At 47.3% G+C, this 26,288-nt stretch overlaps 1 protein-coding gene across 7 annotated transcripts in view; it reads left to right on the forward strand.

Annotated features, from left to right (window-relative positions):
- XRCC1 (X-ray repair cross complementing 1) overlaps nt 1-26,288 on the forward strand; it is a 31,010-nt gene that overhangs the window by 1,210 nt on the left and 3,512 nt on the right. For 3 of the 7 annotated variants that reach the window (XR_011469406.1, XM_070401740.1, XM_070401741.1), the window contains exons 2-10: nt 1,098-1,190; nt 10,141-10,251; nt 20,913-21,071; nt 21,926-22,000; nt 22,098-22,203; nt 22,650-22,759; nt 22,835-22,946; nt 23,099-23,357; nt 23,664-23,780. Coding sequence is in view for 6 of the 7 variants with exons in the window: in XM_070401740.1 (XP_070257841.1) it covers nt 1,098-1,190; nt 10,141-10,251; nt 20,913-21,071; nt 21,926-22,000; nt 22,098-22,203; nt 22,650-22,759; nt 22,835-22,946; nt 23,099-23,357; nt 23,664-23,780 (1,142 nt within the window). In the remaining variant the exon portion in view is untranslated. Of the gene's footprint in view, nt 1-541; nt 694-1,097; nt 1,191-10,140; nt 10,252-20,682; nt 20,793-20,912; nt 21,072-21,925; nt 22,001-22,097; nt 22,204-22,649; nt 22,760-22,834; nt 22,947-23,098; nt 23,358-23,663; nt 23,781-26,288 lie in introns of those variants that run through there. The other 4 variants (XM_070401745.1, XM_070401743.1, XM_070401742.1 and 1 more) reach the window with 4 other exon arrangements.

Raw genomic sequence — 26,288 nt, forward strand, 5'->3', positions numbered from 1 at the left:
TGTCAGCATTTTGAAAAACCCTAACTTAACTCTGGTGCCATGTCACATGTAGAAATTTTTTGATATTTGCGACCATAGTAAAACAAAGATTTATATTTTTGATATTTATTTTATATATTTAAATGCCATTTAACAAAGAAAAATCAACCAAAAAGATGAGTTCTCGTGTCACCTCTGACACGCGTGTCATAGGTTCGCCATCACTGCTCCAGGCTCTCTGCAAAAACGCGCTCAGCTTTGCGGTCCTCTAGCTTTCTAGGCTTCAGTTTGGGCGGTGACTACGTTGTCCAATGAGAATGGGGAATTTCTTCCAGGGACCAATCCCGGAGGCCGCTCCTGTTGCTAGGCGCCCGGAAAAAAACGGGATGTGACCATCACCGGGAGGAGGGGCTAAAGAGTGATAGGGCCAGGGGGAGGCGGGGCTAGAGGAGAAGCTCGTTGCTAGGGAACTCAGAGCCACTCTCCCGAGAGGCGGGACTGCTCTGGCGCCGGGTCGACGCGTGCGCCGGCGCGCCGCGGTTTGAAAGGCCCGAGCCTCGTGCGCGTGCGCACTTCAGCGCGCGCAGGGCGCACCCCCTCCTCGCCCCCCGAAACTCGGACCCTCCTGCGTCCTTCAGGTCCCGGGAAGCGCACGACGCTGACATGCCGGAGATCCGCCTCCGCCATGTGGTGTCCTGCAGTAGCCAGGACTCGGTGAGGAACTAGGGTGGGAGACGTGAAGGAATTCTGAGGGCGCTGGCTCCGTGAGAACGTCTGGAGTGTAGAAGGGACCTTCAGGGGAGTCTGAGGAGGGTCGGGGGGCATTTCCAGGAGGTTGGTTATCAGGGGGTTCTGAGAGGGATTTGGACTGGGGAAGCTTCCGGGCGTCCGTGGAAGTTCCGGAAGGAAGGAGGACTAGGAGAGCTCATGGGTGAACTTCCCGGGTGAAGTGTTGTAGGGGGCTCAAGGCCGAGCGCGGGGGGAATTAACGGGGACACTTAAACCTGGGGGATCGCAGAGGGCTTGGGAGGGCTCGGAGGAGTAGTCTGGAAGTGGGGGACCCAGCTTTCATCTCGGTGCCCTCACATCCCCTCTCCCATTCTTATGTCCATGCCCAGACCCACTGTGCAGACAACCTCCTCAAGGCGGACACCTACCGGAAGTGGCGCGCAGCCAAGGCGGGCGAGAAGACCATCTCGGTGGTGCTCCAGGTGACCCTGCCCCCACCCCATCCCCTAGTGCAGTGGTTCTCAACCTTCTGGCCCTGTACATACAGTTCCTCATGTTGTGAGCCAACCATAAAATTATTTTCGTTGCTACTTCATCACTGTAATGTTGCTACTGTTATGAATCGTCGTGTAAATATCTGATATGCAGGATGGTCTCAGGCGATCCCTGTGAAAGGGTCGTTCGACCGCCTAAGAGGTCGGGACCCACAAGTTGAGAACTGCTGTGGGACCTAAAGGGAGCCTGGACCTGGGTCCAGACCCTGCTCCCCAAGTCCGCTGGCAGCAGGTTGAGGGTTTCCCCTGGGCCTCAGCCTCCTTTCCTGGACAGTGGCAGCATGTCTCTCGCACACTGATCTATCTCTCTCTCTCTCTCTCTCTGTCTCTCCCCCTCTCTCCTTCCCTCTTTCTCCCTCCCTTCCACTCTCTAAAAATCAATGGCAAACATATCCCATGGTGAAGATTAACAACAGCATTGCAGAAATGGTAGTTCGGACTGGCCGCTTCATGTCTCCCCTCCCTGTGCTTCAGTTTCTCTGCACTTGTTTTCTCATCTGTCTTTTGGGAATGATGAGATTCAGGCCCAGGGTTGTTGTGATAATTTGGTGACGTAACGTCTGCAGAGGTGCCCTGTCAACAGGTAGGTGTTTGTGTAAAGGGAGGGATTCCTGTTTTTATAACTGAGTGATGATTCTGCTGGGCTCTCTCATGATCCCAGGGAAATTTCCTGTGACCCCAGGAGAGTCACCCCAATCTGTACCTCAGTTGCAGTGGGAGCAGAGAGACTGAAAGCAGAGGAGACAGGACATGGGGGTGAGGGAGTCCCAGGGGCTGGAGCGAGGCACAGGGTTCTTTGACCCGGGAGACTGAGGGAGACAGTGCTGCTGTCACTGAAATGGGAAACCAGAGAGAGGCAGCCTGAGAAGGTGATGTGTCCATGTAGCATGTCCAGGTTTGATACGACTTTGGGATTTCTGAGGGGCGTCATCCAGCTGGCAGATCGGACCTGGAGCTGAGACAGGTGTGGAAGTTGTCAGTACAGGGACAGGACCTATAGATTCAAGAATGGGTGGATTCAGTTGTTCATTCATTCATTGAATAATCTATATATATGTAAAAGCCTAAGCAACCAAACGACCGGTCGACCAGTTGCTATGGCACGCACTGACCACCAGGGGCAGGCGCTCAATGCAGGATCTGCCCCCTGGTGGTCAGTGTGTTCCCACAGCCAACCTCCAGCGGTCCCTCCCCCCGGCTGACGGGCCCAAATTGGCCCCGATTGCCCGCCAGGCCAAGGGACCCCATCTGTGCACGAATTTGTGCACTGGGCCTCTAGTTAATTATAAAGCACCTTCTATAGCCAAACTGTTTTAGATATTGGGGCCATATAGCAGTGGACAGCATCAGACATAGATATGTCAGTCCTGTGAAGCTTTCATGTTTGTGGGGAAAGTCAAAAGTAAAACATAAGTCAGCTGACGAGTGCTGTGGAAGAAAAACAAACAGTTAAGAGGAATGGGGAATGCCTCAGCTGGGGTAGGAGGCAGTGGCAAGAGGTATTTATTTGTTAAAAATATTTACATTTATATTTATATTGATTTCAGAGGGGAAGGGAGAAGGAGAGAGAGAGAGAAACATCAATGATGAGAGAGAATCATTGATTGGCTGCCTCCTGCACACCCACTGGGGATCGAGTCCGTGACCTGGGCATTTGCCCTGACTGGGAATCGAACCATGACCTCCTGGTTCATAGGTCAATGCTCAATCACTGAAACACACCAGTCGGGCTTAAATGTATTTTTATTAAGTTCAGAGAGAGGAAGGGAGAGGGAGAGATAAAAACATAAATGATGAAAGAGAATCATTGATAGGCTGCCTCCTGCACGCCCCCCACTGGGGATGGAGCCTGCAACCAGCAACCTGGGCATGTGCCCTGACCGGTAATCGAACCGTGACACCCAATGTATGGGTCAACACTCTACCACTGAGCAACACCGGCCAGACAAGAGGATTTTAAATAGGGAGTTAGGCAAGGCCTCCCTGAGGTGACATTTAAGCAGAGTGAGCTATGTTGTGAGCTATGCAGATTCTGGGCTCCTAGGTGGGCTGATGCTGGCCTGAGAGGAACAGCTGGGAGGCCTACGGGGGTGGAGTAGAGTTAGCCAGGGGGAGAGAAGTTGGAGATGAGCTAAGAGGGTTGGTGGGGAGGGCCCCATGACACTCAAGGCCTGAAAACCATTGTAAGGACTTAAGCTTTTACTCTGGTTGAGAGGGGAGCCACTGAAAGGCTCTGAGCAGAGAAGAAATAGAATCTGACTTGGGTTCTCACAGAATCCTGATTTCTGTGTTGAGAATGAACTGCAGGGGGCAGGTCTCTGAGCAAGCGGAATTGCAGTGGTTAACTTAGCTCATGTCAGAGATCCTTTGGAAACTCTGATTGCTTTTGGCAGCTGCCAGTATGCAGGGTGACTCCATATTCAGTGAATGCTAATTTTGGTTCTTTTCAAGCAAGTGATGAGGGTAAAACTTCTGGACATCAGGACACATAGGCTAATCTGTGTTTTTTTCCTTCCCAACAATATTATGCTACACCTGGATATTAGCACATAGGGTTTAGCCCTGTGCTTTTGATAGCCCACGTACCTTTTTTGTTTGCCATGGCCATAGAATCTCTGTGGACAAGCCACTGCTTGCTCTCAGGAGGGGAGTTTCCATCTGTTTGCTACTTCTCCTGGCCAGAGGGGATGGCTGGCACACAGCCCAGGTGTAGCTCCAGTGCCCCCCTGGAGGTGGGTTGCTTAGGAGAAATGTTCAACAGCAAGGTGGCATACGTTTCTTTTTTGTTTTTCAGTGGTTTTCTTTCTTTTTATTCTTTAATCCTCACCCAAGGACATTTTTAGAGAGAGAGGAAGCGTGGGAGAGAGAAACATTGATCAATTGCCTCCTAGATGCACTCTGATTGGCGATTGATCCTGCAACCTGGGTATGTTCCCTTACCAGGAATCGAACCCACAACCTTTTGGTGTACTGGATGACACTCCAGCCAACTGAACCACACTGGCCAGGGCTCAGTGGTTACGAATCGCTTGGTTTTAAATTGGTTTTCACCTTCTTTTGATGTGTAACATGTGTACAGCAAAGCACACGGTTCTGTGAATCCTCACAGACCGTAACTGTCATCTGCTCCACAGTCAGATCAAGTAACAGGACATGCCGCCCCCCAGACCTTCTTGTGTTCCTTCTTGTCACTGCCCCTCCCCCCCAAGGGTAACCATAATCTTGATTTTTAACAGCATCGATTTGTTTTGCCTGGTTTTGAATTTTATGTAAATAGAATCAGACAGTATATACTTTTGGGTCTGGCTGCTCTCCATAGTATGCTTTGTTTTTTAAATATGTTTTTATTGATTTTTTTCTTTGTTTTAGAGACAGAGAGGTTGAGAGAGAGAGAGAGAGCCCCGCCGGTGTGGCTCAGTGGTGGAGTGTGAACCAGGAGGTCATGGTTGGATTCCCCGTCAGGCACATGCCCAGGTTGGGGACTCAATCTCCAGCGAGGGGCGTGCAGTAGGCAGCTGATCAATGACTCTCTCTCATTGATGTTTCCCTCCCTCTCCCTTCCTCTCTCTCTAAAATCAATAAAAACATATTAAAACATTAAAATTACATAGTATTTTTTCAAATAATTATATCTTGGAGATTCATGCCATTGATTTCTACCTTTTAAATTTCTACCTTTTAAAGTTTATTCTTTTAAATTATACATACCATTGCCTTTCATGGGTGTGGAACAGTTTTTACAAGATGTCTCTTGGGAACTTTGCAAATCTCCATGTGCCATTTGTTTCACTGTCATGAATTATGACTTCCTGCGAAAGGTGCCCACAAACCTGGCCGCAGATGACAGTCATCTTGTGCTTAAGCCCTTCTGCTAACAGCTGACACTTACTGAACATTCTTTTTCTGAGATAAAACTCGCATGACATAAAATTCACCATTGTAACCATTTAAAGTCTACAGTTCAGAGGTTTTTAGTATATTGACAGTGTTCTGCAGTCACCACCACTCATTGGGGATGTTTTCATCACCCCCAGAAAGAAACCCTATAACCATTAAGCAGTCACTCCCTGTTCTCCTTTCCCCAGGTTGCCCCTGACAACCACTGATCTACTTTTTGTCTATGGATTTACCTATTCTGGACATTTCATATAAATAGGCTCACACAATGTGTGGCCTTTTGTGTCTGGTGTCTCTTACTTAGCGTATTGTTTTCGAGGTTCCTCCATGTTGTAGCATGTGTCAGTGCTTCATTCCTTTTTAGAGCTGAGTAATAATCCATCGTTTGGAGAGACCAGTGGTCGGCAAACCGCGGCTCGCGAGCCACATGCGGCTCTTTGGCCCCTTGAGAGTGGCTCTTCCACAAAATACCACGTGCGGGCGCGCACATACAGTGCGATTGAAACTTCGTGGCCCAAGAAGAAAAGAGCCAGGACTCAGGCTCCATGTTCCTGTTGCTGAGGTGGATGTGCCGGTGGGCGGCCGTCCCCTTGGGAGGAAGGGCGTGTGTCTGTGGAGAACACGGCTCTTCACGGGCAGGGAACCTTCTCTTGTTTTCTAATTGCGCTATCCTCGTTCTGGCTTCAGTCTGGAGATAAATGTGAGACCTCCGTGGGGTCATGATCCACAGACTAGCAGCCTCGCCTCATCTATGGGGCGATGGAAGAAATGTGACCACCGACCCACGTCCACAGTCCATTCCTCTAGGTTTGTTCTTTCCACACATTGTGTTCACTCCAGCCCTTTTATGTTTTATTTACAAAGTACTGTACTTGGCTGTTTGCAGTGTTTTCAAAACAAAATGTTTCTTTTCTTTGTGTTTTTAATCTTCAATACTTGGTGCAATAGAAGCTGCAAAGATGTGCCACTTTATCTATGAAAGATTTATTGTATACCAATAAATTCTAGTTTAAAGACAAAAAAAAAAAAAAAAAAAAAAGAAACTTCGTGGCCCATGCGAAGAAGTCGGTTTTCAGAAAGGAGATAGACGAAACAAGTATAAAGACAAGTGTGGATGGGAGAGTTGGAAGGGGTCGACCTCAGCGAACGTACCTCAATCAGATTGAGGACGTTTTTAGCAAAGGCCAGCTTAGGAGTACCCTAATTAAGTTAATAACAATGTACCTACCTATATAGTTTTAAGTTTAAAAACTTTGGCTCTCAAAAGAAATTTCAATCGTTGTACTGTTGATATTTGGCTCTGTTGACTAATGAGTTTGCCGACCACCGGGATAGACCATACAATGTGTATCCATTCATAAGTCTGTGGACATTTGATTTGGGTTCTTTCCATGTCTACACATGGAAATTTTTATGAAAAATTTTTTATTTATGAAAAAGAAGAAAGAACAGAGGAGGAAGTCAGAGAAACACACTCTGGCTGACTGGAAGAAGTAGCGAGCATCCATGTTCTGAGCGGCCTGTGGGGGCCATGTGGCAAGGAATGCGAGGGGCCTCTGGCAACTGAGAGTTGTGTCCTGACTGTCAGCTAGGAAGGGGGACCTCAGTCCTTCAACCACAAGGAAATGAATTCTGCCAATAGCCAGTCCTCTTAAAAGAGGACCCTGAGCCCCAGATGAGAACCACAGACCTAACCAGCACTAGATTTCAGCCCCGTAAAACCCTGAGCTGAGAATCCGGTCATCCTGTGTTGAATTTCTGATCTACAGAAACTGAGATAATAAATGTATGTTGTTTTAAGCGAAGTATGTGGTAATAAAAAGAAGGAAAGGAAAAAAAGAAAATATAAGGGAATCTATGTGTGTGCAAAGTAGAAGTAGCTAAAAGGCTCATTCATTTAAAATACAAAATATATCCATCCTACTAAATGTGGGCATGGTGCTTTATGTTGTGGGAGAGGTAAAGATATTGCATTTTTACCTGAAGGGGAGTTGAGAAGGAGTGTTAGTTTATAGTCAGAAAGCTGGGCCCACATTTCTTTGCCAGTCATAGTTCTGTGACATGTGAGCTGTTTATTTAAACCGAGCCTCAGTTTCCCCATCTGAAGAACTGGGATAGTAACAGACCCATGTGAGGATTCAGTGATGCCTGGCCCAGGAAGAGCTTCGTCAACTGTGATAGGCAGAATAATGGCCCCTGAAAAGATGCCCCATCCTAACCCCCAGAACCTGTGAATATGTCAGTTTACATGGCAAAAGGGACCTGGCAGATAAGATGAAGTTAAGGATCTTGAGATGGTGCGATTAACCTGGATTATTGGGGGACACAGGAGGGAATGAGTCATATTGCCCCTGTCCTCATGGAGCTTAAAAGACAGATGTTAGACAAATACAAATAAAAAATGTAACTATATAATATCAAATGGTGATAATGAAGAAAAATAAAGCTGGGACAGGGGATAGAGAAGCACCTGGTAGGAGGTGGGGAGGCTACTTTGGTTGGGCTGAAGCAACATCTGAGCAGACCTGAAGGATGGAAGGCGCCAGCCACAGGAAGGTTTGGGGAGGAGTAGACTAGGCAGGGGATGACAGGTGGAAAGGAGCCAGCCTGTTCTCAGGACAGAAGGAGGCAGCATGGCTGGAGGAGAGCCACCACGTGTGGCAGGAGGCCAAGAAGTCAGGCTGGGACTTGTGTGCCTGGGCAGCACCACACCCGCACAGGGCTCTGAGCTGAGGGCAGCAGTGGAGGCGGGCGGAGTCATCAGGAGGCCAGCATGGCTCAACCTTGGGAAGGCCTCTCTCTCATCACTTCCTCTCTCTTCAGCATGCTCACCTGGTGGGGAAGGAGCCCTAACCAGCTCTAGCGAGCCTGCACGGTCTCTGGTCCCAGCTCTGCCGCTCACCAGCTGTGTGACCTTAGGGAGTTACATAACCACTTCCTTCCTCCATTTGCTCATGTATAAAATGAAGATAATTATAGCCCTGCCTTGCAAAGCCGTTGTGAGGAGAGAAGATGCGTGCATTATGTGCCTGGCACATCGTGGGCCCTTAGATGTTCACAGCAGCTGTTGTTATGGTTGTTAGTATCTGTGTCATCCAGCTCGCTTCAGAAGGAGGGTTATTATAATAACAATGAGGACCCTCCCTTTAACATGTGAGTTCGCTGCCTCTCAGAGAGGTTGTATGTCACCCAGGGTTGCACTCTTAGAAATGACAGGGCTGGATTTGAACCCAGGCTTGACTCATCCCAAGTCCAGGCTCCTTCCTTCCATGTCGGATGCTCCTGTGTGTAGCCCTGTGCAGGTGATGTCTGTGTGAACTCCTGACTGGGAGGTGACAGGGAAGATTGGAGCATCAGATAATCTGAGCAGTGGGGGTAGATGATCTGAGTGGTGGTGGACTAGGTACCTTTGAAGGTTGGAATAACTTGTCATTCTATATGTGTGGTTTTAAAAAATTATTATTGAGTTCAGAACGAGGAAGGGAGAGGAAGAGAGGGATAGAAAAATCAATGATGAGAGAGAACCATTGATCGGCTGCCTCTTGCACACCCCCCCCCCCCCCCCCCACTAGGGATCGAGCCTGCAATCCGGGCCCTGACTGGGAATTGAACCGGTTCATGGGTCAGTACTCAACCACTGAGCCACACCAGGGGGCTAACTTGTCATTCTAGGACCCAAATACAGGAGTCTTAAACTAGAAAGCAGGAGACTTGCCTCAGCTGTTTCCAACTGCCTTCCACCCCCACCTGGCTTCCTGCATCCTTAAATGTCAGAAGGGGATGGCAGGTCCTACAGGTAGCTCTTTCCTTCTTTTGACAGATAATTATTGAACATCCTCTATAATAAAAGGCTAATAGGCAAATTGACCCAATGGCGGAACGACCGGTCACTGTGACATACACTGACCACCAGGGGGCAGACGCTCAAAGCAGGAGCTGCCGGCTGGTGGTCACTGTGCTCCCATAGGGGGAGCGTCCCTCAGCCAGAAGCTGGGCTCATGGCCGGCTCCACAGCAGCGCTCAGGATGTCTGACGGACAGCTTAGGCTCGCTCCCCACAGGCCTAAGCTGTCCGTCAGACATCCCCCAAGGGCTCCTGGACTGCGAGAGGGCTCAGGCTGGGCTGAAGACCCCCCCCACCAGTTGACTAATAATGCCTCTAGTTGACTAATAATGCCTCCTGACTGACAGTGGTAGAGTGCCTATTACATACGGGCCCTGTGGCCATAGTATTTACGTGCATAGATATGGTTATCATCCCCATTTTACAGATGAGGAAACTGAGGCTCCACGAGGTTAGAGGCCATATAGCTAGTGTTTGGCAGAGCTGGGTTTTGAACCCAGGAAGCAGTGGTGAGAAAACCAGAACAGGGCCCTATCCTCAGGGAACTTCCCCAGAAGCCTTTGTGATTGGGGGTGGAAACTCTGGCAAGTGCTGCCAAGGAGAGCAGATTATAAGCTGGTCTGGCAGAGTCTGGAGAGTTTGGAGGAGCTGGGGAAGAGGGTGTGGGGGTTTATGCATTTAGTGAATTTATTTTTTTTAAGACAATTCTTTTTGTATTTTTACTTTTTTTAAAAAAATATATTTTATTGATTTTTACAGAGAGGAAGGGAGAGGGATAGAGAGTTAGAAACATCCATGAGAGACATTGATCAGCTGCCTCCTGCACACCCTCTACTGGGGATGTGCCCACAACCAAGGTACATGCCCTTGACTGGAATCAAACTTGGGTCCCTAGGGTCCGCAGGCTGACGCTCTATCCACTGAGTCAAACCGGTTAGGGCCAGTGAATATTTTTTGAGCTCTGAATGCCACATGCTGGGCACAAGGTGGCACCACTCAATATTGGCCACCTACGTGTCCCAGAGTTGACATTGCAAGGAGATATGGTGGCTCATATGAAGGTCATCCCACTCCCAAGGTCCTACAGTGAGCCCTGGGCCAGAGCAGGCACTAACAGTGGGCTTTCCCTCTCTTGCAGTTAGAGAAGGAGGAGCAGATACATAGTGTGGACATCGGGAACGATGGCTCGGCCTTTGTGGAGGTGCTGGTGGGCAGCTCGGCTGGAGGGGCCGGGGAGCAAGACTATGAGGTAAGCAGGGACTTGCGATGGGCCCCAAGCTGATCCCTGCCCCAGATACCCCATCATGGTTTCCCGTGGGTGCCAGACTAGAGTGGACATGAGTCACCCTGACCACTGCCCTCTGGAGGAGCCCGGTGTACAGAGGAGACAGGTGATAAACAGTGCAGAGCAGGGAAGAGACCCAGTTGCTTTCTGGTGGCATAAACAACCAGAGGCACGTGTTTGTTCTGAGATTCCGTCACTGCTGGAGAGCAAAACTGCTTTACCCAGCCCCAGGGGCTCTCACAGATGTCCCTGCCAATTGAGATTTCGAATTGTGTGGGTTGCCTCTGTTAGTCACTTGATTTGTAACAGATGTTTCCAAGAAGGAATGCCTTTTGCTCTATTACGAATATTTTTAAAAGTTGGCACAATCCTTTTATTTTTCTGGTTGAATTAATTAGAGCTGGATTGATGAGATCATAGTTAGCCAGCTAATCAACAAAATGTTTTTGGGTAAAAATAGACCTGCCGTGACAAAGAGAGATTATAATTTTAAGTGAACAAACCAGTTTTCTACAAGATGTGTTTTTTTTCTTGCAGTGAGAAATTTTTTGTTTTTGTTTTTAAAGAATGGTTTATTAATTTTTAGAGAGAGAAAGGAAGGGAGAGGGAGGGAGAGGAAAAGAGAAACATCTATTTGAGAGTGCAACATGGAGCAGCATCAATAGGCTGCCTCATTCAGGCCCCCTACCAGGGATGGAGCCAAAACCCGGGCATGTGCCCTGACTGGAAATGGAACTGGCAGCTTCCTTTTGCACAGGATGCCCAACCAACTGAGCCACACTGGCCAGGGCAGAAATTGTTTTTAATTGTGGTCTATTTTGCATACCATAAAATACACAGATCTTACTGTAGAGGTCAAGAGGTCAATGAGTCTTTGACAAATGTATGCACCTGTGCAACTATCTCCCAAATCAAGACACAGAGCACTGCCAGCGTCACTGAAAGTTCCCTGTGTCCCTTTAATAGTCATTCCTCCCTCCCCACCATGCCCTTCCTCCCCCCACCCCCCAGCGCAGGCAACCTCTGACTTCCTTTCTGTCAGTATAGATTAGTTTTGCCTGTCCTAGAATTTCATATAAATGGAATCTCACAGTGTGTACTTCTTTTGTGGGTGGCTCTTTCACTCACCGTATGGTTTTTGGAGATTTTCCCATATTGTGACTATGTCAATGGTCTGTTCCACTTTATTGCTGAGTCGTATTCCACTGTAAGCATAGACCACGATTGTTTTCCATCCTCTTGTTGGTATCTCCGGCCACTTTTTGACTATTGTGCATAACGCTGCTGGATCATTTTTGTACAAGCCTCTTTTGGAGATTTGTTTTGGTTAAATACCTAGGAGTGGCATTGCAGGGTCTTAGGATAAATATAAGTTTTAACCTTATTAGAAATTGAGTTTCGCACAGTGGTTGTATCATTTTATATTCCTTTCAGCAGTATATGAGAATTCTAGTTGCTTCACACCCTTACCCATTCTTGATACTGCCAGTCTTTTTAATTTTCCAAATTTCAGCCATTCAGATAGCATGTAGTGGTATTTTATTGTGGCTTTCATGTGCATTTTCCCAACCATTTATGACATGTAAGTACCTTTCATGTGCTTATTAGTCATTCATTTATCTTATTTTTTTTATTAGGTTGTTTGTCTTTTTGTCATGGGCATTAACTTTGTATTTTTTTCAGTCTCCTTTTTCAGATATATGTGTTGCAGATTTTCCCCCAAGTCTGTGACTTGCCTTTTCATTACAGTGCCTCTGATGAAGTCCAATCTATCCAGGGTTTTTTTGTTGTGTTGTTTGTTTATTTTTAATACTTAGTACCTTTTGTGTCCTATAAGAGATATTTTCCTGTCACAAAGTAATGACGATGGTGCCTGTATTAGTTTCCTATTGCTGCTGTAACAAACTGTCACAAACTCAGTGGTTTAAAACAACACACATTTATGATCATACAATTATGGGTGTAGTTGTCTAATATCCAAGGACATGGCAGGGCTGCATTCTTTCTGGAGGCTCCAGGGGAGAATCCATTTTCCTTCCTGTCTCAGCTTCTAGAGGCTGCCTGCATTTCTTGGCTTGTGGCTCCTTCCACCAGCTTCTAAGCCAACAGTCGCCAACCTTTTGGACCTCATGGACCACGGTTGGCGACCACTGTAAGCCAGCAATCACGTCACTCTAACATCTTCTCCATCTCTTCTCTGACTGATTCTCTTGCCTCCATCTTTCTTATAAAGACACTGGACCCACCTGGACAACGCAGGTAATCTCCCTATTTCAAGATTCTTAATTGCATCTACAAAGTCTATTTTGCCATATTTACAGGGACCAGGGATTAGACTGTGGGAACTTTTGCAGGGGAGGGAGGAGGGAGGGGGGAGGGATGGGGCGGGGAGGAGATGGATATTATTCTGCTTTCCACCATCTCCTGCGTTTTCTTCTAGAGGCTTTGTATTTTTAGGTTTTACACTTAGATTTCTGATCCATTGCAGATGAATTTTTGTATATTGTGTGAAGTAGGGGATGACGTGCATTTTTCATGTTTGTTGAAAATTATTTATTTACTTACTTACTTTTAAATCCTTTTTTTAAAAGAGACTTTCCACCTGGCTGGCATGGCTCAGTGGTTGAGCATTGACCTTTGAACCAAGAGGTCATGGTTTGATTCCTGGTCAGGGCACATGTCCGGGTTGCAGGCTTAATCCCCAGTGGGGGGCATGTAGGAGGCAGCTAATCAATGATTCTGTCTCATCATTAATGTTTCTATTTCTCTCTCCCTCTCTTCTTCTCTGAAATCAATAAAAATATATTTCTTAAAAAAGAGAGGGACTTCCCTTTTCCCATGGAATTGTTTTGGCTCTTTTAAAAAAATACATATATATATTTCTTTATTGATTTCAGAGAGGAAGGGAGAGGGAGAGATAGAAACATCAATGATGAGAGAGAATCATTGATCGGCTGCTCCTGCACACCCCCTACTGGGGATCGAGCCCACAACCTGGCCATGTGCCCTTGGCCGGAATTGAACCTGGGACCCTTCAGTCTGCAGGCCGACGCTCTATCCACTGAGCCAAACCAGCTAGGGTTGTTTTGGCTCTTTTGTTGACAATTAACTGACCATATATGTAGAGATTTTTTTTCTGTGTTCTCTGTTCCATTGATATTTATGTTTATTTTGTTGTTGTTAATTCTCACACAAGGATATTTTTCCATTGATTTTTAGAGAGAGAGTCGGGGGAGGGGGGAGGGAGGGAGGGAGAGAGAGAAAGAGAGAGACATCATTGTGAGAGAGACATAGTGATTGGTTGCCTCCTGCACACGCCCTGATCAGGCTGGAGATCGAAACAAAGTACGAGCCCTTGACTGGAATCAAACCCAAGACCCTTCAGTCTGTGGGCTGATGTTCTATCCACTGAGCAAAATCGGCTAGGGCTATTTTTATTTTTAATCTCCGCCTGAGTATATTTTTTCCTTTGATTTTTTTTAGAGAGAGTGGAAGGGAGGGAAGGAGGGAAGGAGGGAGAGAGAGAGAGAGAGAGAGAGAGATTGGAGAGATTGGTTGCCTTCCGCATGCTCCCTGACCTGGCTGGGGATCAAATCTGCAACATAGGTTCATGCCCTTGACCGGAAATTGAACCCGAGACACTGGTGAGCAGGCTGATGCTCTAACCACTGAGACACTGGCCAGGGCTGTATGTTTATCTTTATGCCAGTACCACATTGTCTTAATAGAAAATATTGAAAACAGATTGTGTTGGACTTCCAACTTTAGTCTTGATTGTTTTGGCTATTCTAGATCTTTTTCATTTATTTCTATATAAATTAGCCCTAACCGGTTTGGCTCAGTGGACAGAGCATCAGCCTTCGGACTCGAGAGAGAAACATCTATCAGCTGCGTCTTGCACACCCCCTACTGGGGATGTGCCCGCAACCAAGGTACATGCCCTTGACTGGAATCAAACCTGGGACCCTTGAGTCCGATCTCTCATCGATGTTGCTAACTGTCTATCCCTCTCCCTTCCTCTCTGTAAAAAATCAATAAAATATATTTTTAAAAAAATTATAAAACCAGCTTCTCAGTAGCTTTCAGACCTACAGAAAAGTTGCAAAAGTAGTGCAAAAGACTCCCATATTCCCATTACTCAGATTCCCCAAGTGTTAACACATATGTATAGTAGTCACCTCTTATCTTCATAAGTTTTAAATTGTGTGCTGTCTGCGTAGCTTCATGAAATCTCGAACTGTCCTGTCGGGCATGAGGCATCCCTTTGTCCAGCGTCTCCATGGTGAATATGCTATCTGCCCGTTAGTCACTTAGTAGCCCTCTAGGTTATCAGATCAGCGGTCAACGTATTCTGTACTGTTTGCAAGTAACCTTTATTTTACCTAATAATGGGTCTAAAGCCATTCACATAACTTTTGCTGTGTTAAGTATATTACTATAGTTAGTATACAGGATGGAGCAAAAGTAGGTTTATAATTGTTTATTTGGAAAATAATACAATAGTAAATAATAATAAACTCTATTTTGTGTACTCACAACTGTAAACATACTTTTCCCCACCCTTTATTGTTATAATTGTTCTATTTTATTAGTAGTTATTGTTATTCTCTTATTGTGCCTAATTTACAAATTAAACTTTATTATAGCTTTGTATGCATAGAAATAATTTCATATATAGCGTTTGTGCTATCCAAGGTTTCAGGCATCCACTAGTGGCTTGGAATGTTTTCCCCATGCATAAGAGGCACTACTGTACATATTTATTTTATACATATTTTTTACTTAACTGAAAGTAAGTTGCATACATGATGTTCCTTTATCCTTTATCCCACTCCAGTGGCTATTTCCTAAAAACAAAGACATTTTCTAACTTAATGTCAGTACAGTTATGAAGATTAGGAAATTATCATTGATATTGTATTCTGTCATCTGATCTCAGACATTATTCAGATTTCCTTCATTGTCCCAATAGTGATCTTTATAGCAAAAGCAAATTCAAAGTATAGTATAGGAAACATAGTTAATGATATTCTAATAACTGCACATGGTGCCAGGTGGATACTAGAAATATCAGGGGAACACTTTGTAAAGTACATAATTGTCTAACCCCTATGCTGTACTCCTGAAACTAATATAAAATAAATTGAATGTAAACTGTAAGTGAAATAGTTAAAATATAATAATAAAATTACAAAAAGAAAATTCAGAATCATGCATTGCATGGACTTTCACATCTCCTTTGTTTCCTTTCATTGGGAACAGTTCCTGCAACTGTCTTTGTATTTCATGCCATTGACATTTTTTTAAACTACATTTTTATTGATTTCAGAGAGGAAGGGAGAGGGAGAGAGAGAGATAGAAACATCAATGATGAGAGAGAATCATTGATTGGCTGCCTCCTGCACGCCCCCACTGGAGATTGAGCCCAGGAATTGACCCTGACATCCTGGTTCATAGGTCGACTCTCAACCACTGAGCCGTGCCAGCCAGGTGCCATTGACATTTTTGAGGAATGGCGGTCAGGGGATTTTGTAAAACACCACTCATTGTACAAAAGGTCTGATGTTCCCTCGTGATTAAATTAGGTTATACACTTTGGGTCAGAATACCACAAAAATGATGTATTCTTCCCAGTGCATCAGATTGTGAGGTACATGCTACTTGCTTCATTACTGATGATGTTAACTGATCATTTGGTTAAGGTTGTATCATGTGAAGAAATACTTTGAGACTATATAAATATCTTGTTACTCCTCAGATTGTACTTACTAGTTTTAACATCTATTATTGGTTCTTGCCTAAATTATTGATGCTGTTTTAATGATATTTTTAAAAGTTTCCATTTGTTGATAGCGTAATAAAAATGCAATTGATTTTGTATACTGACCTTGTATCTTGTGCCTTTGATAAATTCACTGTTAATTCTTACAGGAGAATCCCTTGGGATTTGTGTAGATCCCTTAGAGTTTTCTACATAGTCATATTGTCTGTGAATAAAAAGTTTTCCTCCTTTCCATTCTTCATGCTTTTCTTTTTCCCTTTTTCTCATTTTATCACACTGACTAGTATCTCTAATATAGTGTTGAATAGAAGTGCTGAGAGTGGGCATCCTGGTCTTGATCCTGATCTTAGGGGGAAAGTGTTGAGTTTTTGACCATTAAATGTGATGTCAGCTGTAGATTTGTTTCTAAATGTCCTTTGTTAGGTTGAGGACATTCGTTTCTAAACCTACTTTGTTTAGAGGTATTTTTTATGAATGTGTGTTGAATTTTATCAAGTGCCTTTTCTATCCTATAAGGTAGATTTTAATAAATCATATTTTTCTTTAACAAACATTCTCAAGATTATATAAGATGTAAAAAGGTAAACTGAGGCACATTACATTTTGAAGAGTTTATTTGAGCTAATGATTTTAATTCGGCAGCCAAAACTGAAAATGACTAGAGGTGCTCTATGGGCTAGGGTAGAGAAACACAGAAGCAAAGAAATTATTTAATGGCTGTAGCTTAAACAGTTGTCTTATTTAGGAAAATCTAGTTATTTTGGCTGTATGGTAGTTGTTCTTGAGTTTAATTTTCTTAGATTAAAAAAATTTCAATTGGCTGTCTTTATTAGTTCTTGCATTTCGTTTTCTGAGATTTGAGTGCATTGACCCTGGCTTAGAATTTTAGGTTGTTTACATAAGCTCCCTAAAGCACTGGAGTCACCTAGTCTAGTGGTTTCTTTAACTATTTTAACAAAGTTAACAGTCCGTGGGACTATTAAAAAAAAAAAGTTCTGCCTGGCCGGTGTGGCTCAGTGGTTGAGTGTCGACCTATGAACCAGGAGACCATAGTTCTATTCCCAGTCAGGGCACATGCCCAGGTTTTGGGCTCAATCTCCAGTGGGGGGCGTGCAGGAGAAAGTCGATTGATGTCTCTCATCATTGATGTTTCTGATGATTCTCAACATTTATGTTTCTATCTCTTCCTCTTCCTTCCTCTCTGAAACCAATAAAAATACATTTTTTAAAAAGTTCTTTGTTCTTTTTGGCAAACAGATTTAGATCAGAATTCTACTTTATAATGATGAAAACAGAATAAGTGTATTTTTAGCTAAAAGTTTTCATATCTGTTAGCTGAATGTTTATTATTCACCTTCTTATCTGTCTAGCAAGATGGAATAGCTGGCTCAGGGCTTTTTAAAAAAATTGATTTTAGAGAGAAACATCACCATTCGACTGTCTCCTGCACGCCCCCTACTGGGGATCAATGCCCTGACCAGGAATCGATTGGATGACCTCCTGGTGCATAGGACCATGCTCAACCACTGAGGCACACCAGCCAGGCACTCAAAGTTTTATCTTTTAACGAATATACTTTGCCAAGACTGGGGCTAATAATGTTGGCTTCTACCAAGAGACTAGATAGGGCTGGAAAAGCCAAGAAAGTAAAGGAAAAAGGGCAGAGCAGGGCTAGTCAACGTTGATGTCACCTAAGTAAATCCTCACTTAACCTGGTCAGTAGATTCTGTGACTATAAGTGAAAGGAAATGACATTGTAACAAAACCAATTTTACCACAGGCTAGTTGATATCCAAGAGAGTTTTCTGAGATTTGAGTGCATTGGCCCTGGCAACTCATCAACATGCTAATGAAACAATGTTATTCGAGGACCTGCTGTACAAGGCAAGTGTAAGGCACACGTTGTAATAGGTAATACCATTTTCTACAAGATCAACATATTCTTTTATTTTGTAATCCTCACCGAAGAATATTTTTTCCGTTGATTTTCAGAGTGGAAGGGAGGGAGAGAGACAGAGAGAGAAACATCTGTTGGTTGCCTCCCACTTGCGCCCGTGGATGGAGCCTGCAACGAGGTACGTGCCGTGCGCTTAAACGGAATTGAACCTGGGACCCTTCAGTCCGTGGGCGACGCGCTCCCCACCGAGCCAAACCAGCCAGGACAACATATTCTTTTTTTCCCCCTTCAAATTCTACAAAGGCTTACACATCTCCAAAAGATGTGTAAGCATTTGAGACTAACACATCCAGAGAGTAAAGGCTTAAACCTGGGACCTTAAAGATAGGGTTGGGTAATAAAGCAGCCAGATAACTAGAGTAGTTTTCTCTTTACAAGGAATGAAAGGAGAGTATATTCATAGGAAATCTACCTCGTGGTATGGGGAGCAGCCACCAACCACAGTTTGAGTTGCCCCTTAATTTTAGTCACTAGATGATAAATTCAGCTCCTCTATCAGCTCAAAATCAGGCCTTTTTAAACAATTATAGTCAAGGCTTCTGTAGAATTTTCTTTGTCTTTGTCGTTCCCTTTTCATAATCAGAGTTGAGCACAAAAAGACATCTAGTCGTAGCCTATGTTTTTCTTAGCAAAAGGCTTTTGTTTTCTAATTTCACAGCTTGTCAGTTAGAAAGAGACTAAGTAACAGAATAGACCACCCTAAAATTAGCTCACTGCATGAGACTCTACTGTTTCCTCAGGAGGGAAGGCTAGCGTTAGGCTGACCCAGAGTTGATCTGGCAGCTTAACAGAGTCAGAGTGAGAGTGCTAGGTTGGCACTTCTTGGTTCTTTTGGACTTGCCCTCGCGATTGCGATATGATTGCTGCTGCTCCATCCATCACCTCGTAGCATCCAAAGCAGGAATTGGAGAAAGTGGGATGGCAGACGTTCTGTGGCTCTCTTCCATCCTCTGTTTCTCTCTCATGAGGAAGGAAAAAGCTTTCTCAGAAGCCCCCACACGACCTCCCTCTTAATATCACGTTGGCCAGAAGTGGGTCATGTGTACATCCTTGGACCAGCCATCGGCAGAGGGAATTTGATTGCTTTGACCAATCACGGCTCATCCCTTAGTGTTGGGTGTGAACGCTCTGATTCTTTTTCAAAATTGCCTGGTCAGTTTTTTAAAAAATATATTTTTATTGATTTCAGAGAGGAAGGGAGAGGGAGAGATAGAAACATCAATGATGAGAGAGAATCATTGATTGGCTGTCTCCTGCACACCCCCCACTGGGGATCAAGCCTGCAACCCAGGCATGTGCCCTTGACCGGAATCAAACCTGCGACCCTTCCGTCTGCAGGCCAATGCTCCATCCACTGAGCCAAGCTGGCTAGGGCTGCCTGGCCAGTTTTGATTATTATTTGTTCCTTCATCATTCTGTCTATTTATTTCTTTAAACTATTAAAAATGCTTTTATATTGTCTGTTTGATATTTTCAGTATATGCAGCCTTTGTGGGTCTGTTCTGCACCTTGTGGTTCCTGCTGATCCTAAGTCATGGCAGCTTGTTTCCTCGTGCGTGTGTGTGTGTGTGTGTGTGTGTGTGCGTGCGTGCGCGCGCGCTGTTCTTTGGGAATGTAGCTATGGGAGATCTTGGAGGACTGGGTTTGAAGTACGTTCCTCCAGAGTATTTGCCCTGGTGTCAGGTGACCCTGTGTACCCGGGACCACTTAAAATGTTCGGCTTGTGTTTTTCCATGCAGATGGCTAGTGTGAGTTTTTGCTCCAAATCCTTGAGAGTACAAGCTCATGGTTAGGAGTTGTCCAGAGATAAATTTTCATCTTTTCTCTGCTGTCCTCCAGAGCGAAGGCTCCCTCTCTCTCCATAGGCACATTTCCCCTGACCTACTCGTGGAGGAGGAGCCCAGCTCTATGTGGTTTGGTGGTGGTCTCTGAGATACTGTTTTTCCTTGCTTGGAGTGCAGGCTTAGTCTTCTATTCCCTGCTGCCACCCCCCCCCCCCCCCCCCCAGGGCCCTTTAAAATCAAGCTCTGTGTGCCACCCAGGGTCAGCACTAGGACAAAAACCACATCAGTGCCACCCACTGATCAGGCAGGGTCCTACCAGGAGACTGAAACCACACCAGTTATTTTAACAGAGGGAATTAGTAACTGATGAGGCAAGAAGACTAAGGAATGATGAAGAAGCAAGTGCAGGGAGCTGCTGCTGCCTTTTGCTCCCCCTAGGGTTGGGGAACAAAAGGAAGAGCTGGAATGATTGAAACATAGATGTTGGAGGTTGGGTTCCATAGAGCCGAAACTCAGACCCTGGGAGGGGCTGGATGAGGCGGGCTCTGCTGCCCTGGGAAGGAGCACTTGCAGAAGCAGAGGTGTGTGTAGGGGGGGAGGGGGGGGCCGGATGCTCACAGGATCTTCAAGGAGCAGATCCTCCTCCCTCCTCCAGTCTTGCAGCCTGTCTCTAGCTCCCCCTGCTGGCACAGCTCTCTCATTTCTGGCCTCTGATAACTCTGCTCGCCTTTCCACTGACCCAGCCTTGCATTTTCAAAAGGTGCTTGAATACTGTGCCAGTCATCGTGAATCTTCTCTGCTGGGAGGGTTTGTTCCTTAGGTCGCGTGGCCCCACCATATGGCCAGATATGGAAGGCTCTGTGCAAGAATTTAAGAGGGATCATTCAGATCTGTACACAGAAGGCTTCCTCTGGGACCTGTGTCAGGGAAGGACTGACCGGAGGCCCAGAAACAAGAGAAGAGTCTAGAGACCTTGAGGCAGGTCAGGGCGTGAGCTGGATCTGGCGACTCCCTAGCTTTTTCTCAGGCCCCCTGCCCTCTTCCCAGCCTCTAGGATGCATCATTTAAAGGAGCCAGCCTCATTTATTGTGCCCTCTCCCAGGTCCTTCTGGTCACCTCGTCTTTCATGTCCCCTTCTGAGAGCCGAAGTGGCTCCAACCCCAACCGTGTTCGCCTTTTTGGGCCTGAGAAGTTGGTCCGGGGAGCAGCTGAGAAGCGCTGGGACCGAGTCAAAATTGTTTGCAGCCAGCCCTATAGCAAGGTACCTAGGGTGGGAGCGGGGAGTGCAGGGTCCTTGGTCGTGGGTGAGGAGAGAGCGGAGGGGCCAGTATAGAGTCACAGTGGGCTGGGAGGACTGGACAGCTGGTATCCCCATGGGACCATGAGGAGGCCTTCCCTGAAAAGGGTTTGAGTTCCCCCTCATATGAGGCTTTGTTTCCTGGACGATGTCTTGGACAGTGAACTGTAGGACCTCAGAGGGGAACTGGGGGAGGGGACAGCTGACTTGTTGGAGAGGTGGTCTAGGAGAGTGGGCCTAGGAGTTAACATCAAGAGAGTGAAGTCAGACACCGGGTTTAAGGTTGGCTACACCACTTCTCACTGTGTGACTCTGGGCAAGCGACTTAATCTTTCTGGTCTCAGCTTCCTGATCCTTATGGGTTGCTGTGAGTTAGGATGCTAAGCTGTGATTACAAGATCCACGTGGTAATGACACCACACAGTAGAGGTATCCTTACCCAGGGAACTGTCCTGGGGGGTGTTTGACTGGTCATCCAGGGACCCAGGTTCCTCCCATCTATGGCTCTGCATCCAGCTGGCAGAGGGGGAAAGAGCCTGGAGCACTTCTATTCCCGAAGTGGCACGCAGCACTCCCTCCATTCCACTTGCCCATTGCTTATGCAGCTAACGGGACTAATGCATGTAAAAGGGCTCAGAGCTGTGCTGACCCAGAGTTAGGGCTCCGTAACAGCTGGATGTTATTATTGTCCACAGTATCATACAGACATCTCCCTAGACGAGGCAAGAGCCAGAGAGAGGGTTCCCTAAGTTAAAGGGGCTTGGGGCCAGGCTTCAGTCCTTGGCCAGATTCCCTGACTCCAATCCCTTCTTTCCCAGGACTCCCCCTATGGCCTGAGTTTTGTACGGTTTCACAGCCCTCCAGACAAAGATGAGGTAGAGGCTTCACCCCAGGTAAGCTTTACCCACCACCCCCAGAGCCTTCTCCCTCTCTCTTCTCCCCCACCTGCCAACAGTCCACACCCACTGCACTGACCTTCTGGGACCTTAGAAGGTGACCAAGCTTGGCCAATTCCGTGTAAAGGAGGAGGATGAGGGTGCCAGCTCCCTGAGGCCAGGGGCCCTCTTCTTCAGCCGGATCAATAAGACATCCACTGGTGAGTGTGGAAAATCTGAAGCCTGAGTGAATTCAGGGTTGGGACCTAGACTCCTGGGTCTGAGGAGGCCGGGGACCTGGCCTCCTGGGTCCAAGGGGGAGGGGGCCTGGGGGCCTGGCCTCCTGGGTCCGAGGGGGAGGGGGCCTGGGGGCCTGGCCTCCTGGGTCCGAGGGGGAGGGGGCCTGGGGGCCTGGCCTCCTGGGTCCAAGGGGGAGGGGGCCTGGGGGCCTGGCCTCCTGGGTCCAAGGGGGAGGGGGCCTGGGGGCCTGGCCTCCTGGGTCCAAGGGGGAGGGGGCCTGGGGGCCTGGCCTCCTGGGTCCGAGGGGGAGGGGACTGGGGGCCTGGCCTCCTGGGTCTCTGCTGGGAACACCCCTCTGTCGCATGGATAGGAACTGAAAGGGCCCAAGGGCCCAGGCTTATCCTGGTTCCACTCTCTCCCTCTGTAGCCACAACCAGTGACCCAGCGGGACCCAGCTATGCAGCTGCCACACTGCAGGCCTCAAGTGCCACCTCCTCAACCTCTCCAGCCTCCAGGGCAGTAGGCAGCACCTCCAAGGTGAGATCATCAGACCCTGACGGGTGGAGGAGGAGGAGAGAAGCTAGAGGCCTCATTTCATCTCACCCCGCTTAGCCTCAGGAGTCCCCCAAAGGGAAGAGGAAGTTGGATTTGAATCAAGAAGAAAGGAAGACCCCCAGCAAACCGTCAGCCCAGCCCTCACCACCTGCCCGCAAGAGACCCAAATGTGAGCAAACTGGATTCCTTGTTCCCACAGGGGCCTGGGTTCCTGTGTCGTAGGGGTGAGCGGACTGGGGCTGGGACTCGGGAGCTGAGGGAGGAAGGGCGAGGGGTTTAGTCCCGGCAGTGCTAACTGAACCTGCTCTTTGGCTTCCACAGTGTCCGCACCTATCTCTACCCCTGCCACTGCCTCAGTCCCTGCCCCAGCACGGGGGGCAGTGCCAGGGAAGCCCCGAGGAGAAGGCACGGAGCACAGGGCACCCCGAGCTGGCCCGCAGGAGATGGGGAAGATCCTTAAGGGCGTGGTGGTGGTGCTGAGTGGCTTCCAGAACCCCTTCCGCTCGGAGCTCCGGGACAAGGCCCTAGAGCTCGGGGCCAAGTATCGGCCAGACTGGACCCCAGACAGCACCCACCTCATGTAGGCCTGTGACCTCCTCCTTCCCACCTTCCTGCTACCTCTCCTCCGCCTCTGTCTCCATCCTGCTTTCTCTCTCTCTCTCTGCCTGTGTGTGTCTTTGTCCTGTCTCTTCAGTTCTCTGTATGGATCCTCTGCCTCCTTTTCTCTGATTTGTACATCTTTCCTTCCGTCTCCCTGTTTCTCCCATATCTGTTTCTTTTTCTCTCTTACTCGTCTCTTCTCCCTCTCTCTGTCCTCCTTGTCTCCCTCCTCTCTTTTATCCCTCAGATCACACCTGACTGACACCCTCCATTCTGCTCCCCACAGCTGTGCCTTTGCCAACACCCCTAAGTACAGCCAGGTCCTAGGCCTCGGAGGTCGCATTGTGCGTAAAGAGTGGGTGCTGGACTGTCACCGCATGCGGCAGCGGCTGCCCTCCCGGAGGTGAGGCCTCCCTGCACACCTGTGTATACGCCTGTATATACACATACACATGCCTACCCTGCTCCTCATCCCTGGGCTGGGCAATGCTAGGGATCTGGAGAGAAATCAGACTGGAGCCTGCTAGTGGAGAACACCCGTGGGCCCGGACCAGAGTGAGCTGACTTCTGAGAGAAGGAGGCATGGGCTAGGAGTCGTGGAGAGGGAGAGAGGACTTGCCTGGGGGGCTCACGCGGGCTCTGTGAAGTCTGCTTAGCGGAGAAGGAAAGAACATTGCAGGTTAGAGAAACAGTGTGTGCCAAGACTTAGGGGTGGAGAACAGTGTTGGGGCTTGTTTAGATTAATTTATTTTATATTTATTTAATTTTTAAATTTATTTATCTTTATTGTTGAGGGTAGATTCATTTAAAGCAAGACCCTGAAGCCCCTGCTTGGTGCCAGGCTGGCCCATGCGATGCTGGGCACCCAACCATCAGGTCTTGCCTTTGACAAGGCCTCTCACTTTGATGAGGGGTCAGACTTATTACAAAACAGTATGGGTCCTGGCTGGTTTGGCTCAGTAGCTAGAGTGTTGGCTTGTGGAATGAAAGGTTGCAGGTTCGATTCCAGTCAAAGGCACGTACCTTCGTTGCAGGCTTGGTCCCGGAACTGGTCGGGATGCTTGTGGGAGGCAACCAATCGATGTGTCTCACATCAGTGTTTCTCTCTCTGTCTCTCCCCCTCCCTTAAAAAAAAATCAATGGAAAAAATATCCTCAGGTGAGGATTAACAAAAAACAAACAAATAAAAAACAGTATGGATGCCTGGTGGTGTGGCTCCGTGGTTGAGCGTTGACCTATGAACCAGACAGCGGTCGCCAACTGGGTGGTCCGTGAGGTCCGAAAGCTTGCTGACCGCTGAACCAGAAGATCTCGGTTGAGTTCCTGGCCAGGGCCCATGCCTGAGTTGCAGTCTCCATCCCCAGTAAGGGGTGTGCAGGAGACAGCCCATCGATGATGCTCTTTCATCATTGATGTTTCTCTCTCCCTTCCTCTCTGGAAACCTTCCTCTCTGAAATTAATAAAATATATTTTTAAAAATAAGATTTTAAAAAACGTATGGAGGAAGGCCCAAGGAGAAAGCGCAGCGTGTAGGGGTCTTCAAGGGTGAGAAGAGGTTTACCAGGCTGAACAGAGAGCCTGCTGGGTGGAGGAGCCCAAGTTGGGGTCAGCCTGGTGCCTGCCCCGAGGAGGTGCAGGTGGGCTCCGCTTGCTGTGGGAGGCAGGAAGTGGCAGGAAAATGAGGCTGGGGCAGCAGGAGCCATGGAAGGCTTTGGAGCTGGGGAAGGACAGGGTCAGATCTGAGGCCCATGGATCGGAAGGGAGACTTGTGTTAAACTCCATGGGAGAGAAGACCTGAGTGTGTTCAGAATTGGGACTGTGCCTGCTGTATTTGAGCGACTCTTATTCGGGGGGTGGGGAGGGTGGGGGGGCGGGCCTGGAGGTGGAGGTGGAGGTGGAGGCTGGGAAGTGGTGGGATCAGCTCAGAAAGGACTGCTAGTGCCTGGCCAGGGCAGGGCTCTGTCCAGCTCCACAGACCCCACATCTATAGCTCCGGAATCCAGACACCTCCGGAAGCCAAAAGTGTTTTTCTGGATTTAGCACAAACACACTGGCTGCATGATCATCCTGAGCTGATACGAGGCTATGTGTGACCTTTATTCCATTAAGTACGTCATCATATTGTTTACAGAAATATTCATGGGTTTGATTTACAGGGCACTTCCTCCTTCCCCACAGGGGGGTGGTATGTAACAATCTATATATCTCTAAAATCTGAAAATTTCAAAATTCTGAAACCCACCTGGCTCCAAGGGTCTCTCTGTGAGCAGCAGGGAGCCATGGAAGGTTTGGGAGGGAGAGGGGCAGGCTCTGTTGTGGGGCTGAAGTGTCTAGGCCAGGCTGTAGGTGGGGACCCGGAGGAGGCTGGGGCCTCCGGGATAGAAATGAGATGGGATGGGGTCTATTTACGGGCAGAGGAGCTGGATTTGGATCATTGTCTGCCCAAGAAAAGGCAATAAACAGTGCTAGGTTTGCAACTGGGGGTTTTCTTGGTGGCTGTTGTTTGTTTTTTATATATTTTTATTGCTTTCAGAGAGGAAGGGAGAGGGAGAGAAAGATAGAAACATCAATGATGAGAATCATTGATCGGCTGCCTCCTGCACGCCCTCTACTGGCATGTGCCCTGACCAGGAATCGAACTATGATGTCCTGGTTCATAAGTCGATGCTCAAACACTGAGCCTACACCGGCTGGGCTGCAAATGGGATTTTTTATTTTTTTATTTTTGCAACTGGGTTTTGACAAAAAAAATTAAATTCGGAAAGCACTTTATATTTTTAAAAGTTGATGATGGAAGATTCCCGGGTGATGGCTCTCCCCACAATAATCACAAATTGAGTTTTAAAAATCTTAGTGCTTTAAAGAAAAGGCTTATAAACCTACCATTGATTCTTTAATCAACTATGACACT

This window comes from Myotis yumanensis, unplaced genomic scaffold, assembly GCF_028538775.1.
Source record: "Myotis yumanensis isolate MYYU_CA2020_CCGP unplaced genomic scaffold, mMyoYum1.0.hap1 SCAF_23, whole genome shotgun sequence".
NCBI lineage: Eukaryota > Metazoa > Chordata > Mammalia > Chiroptera > Vespertilionidae > Myotis > Myotis yumanensis.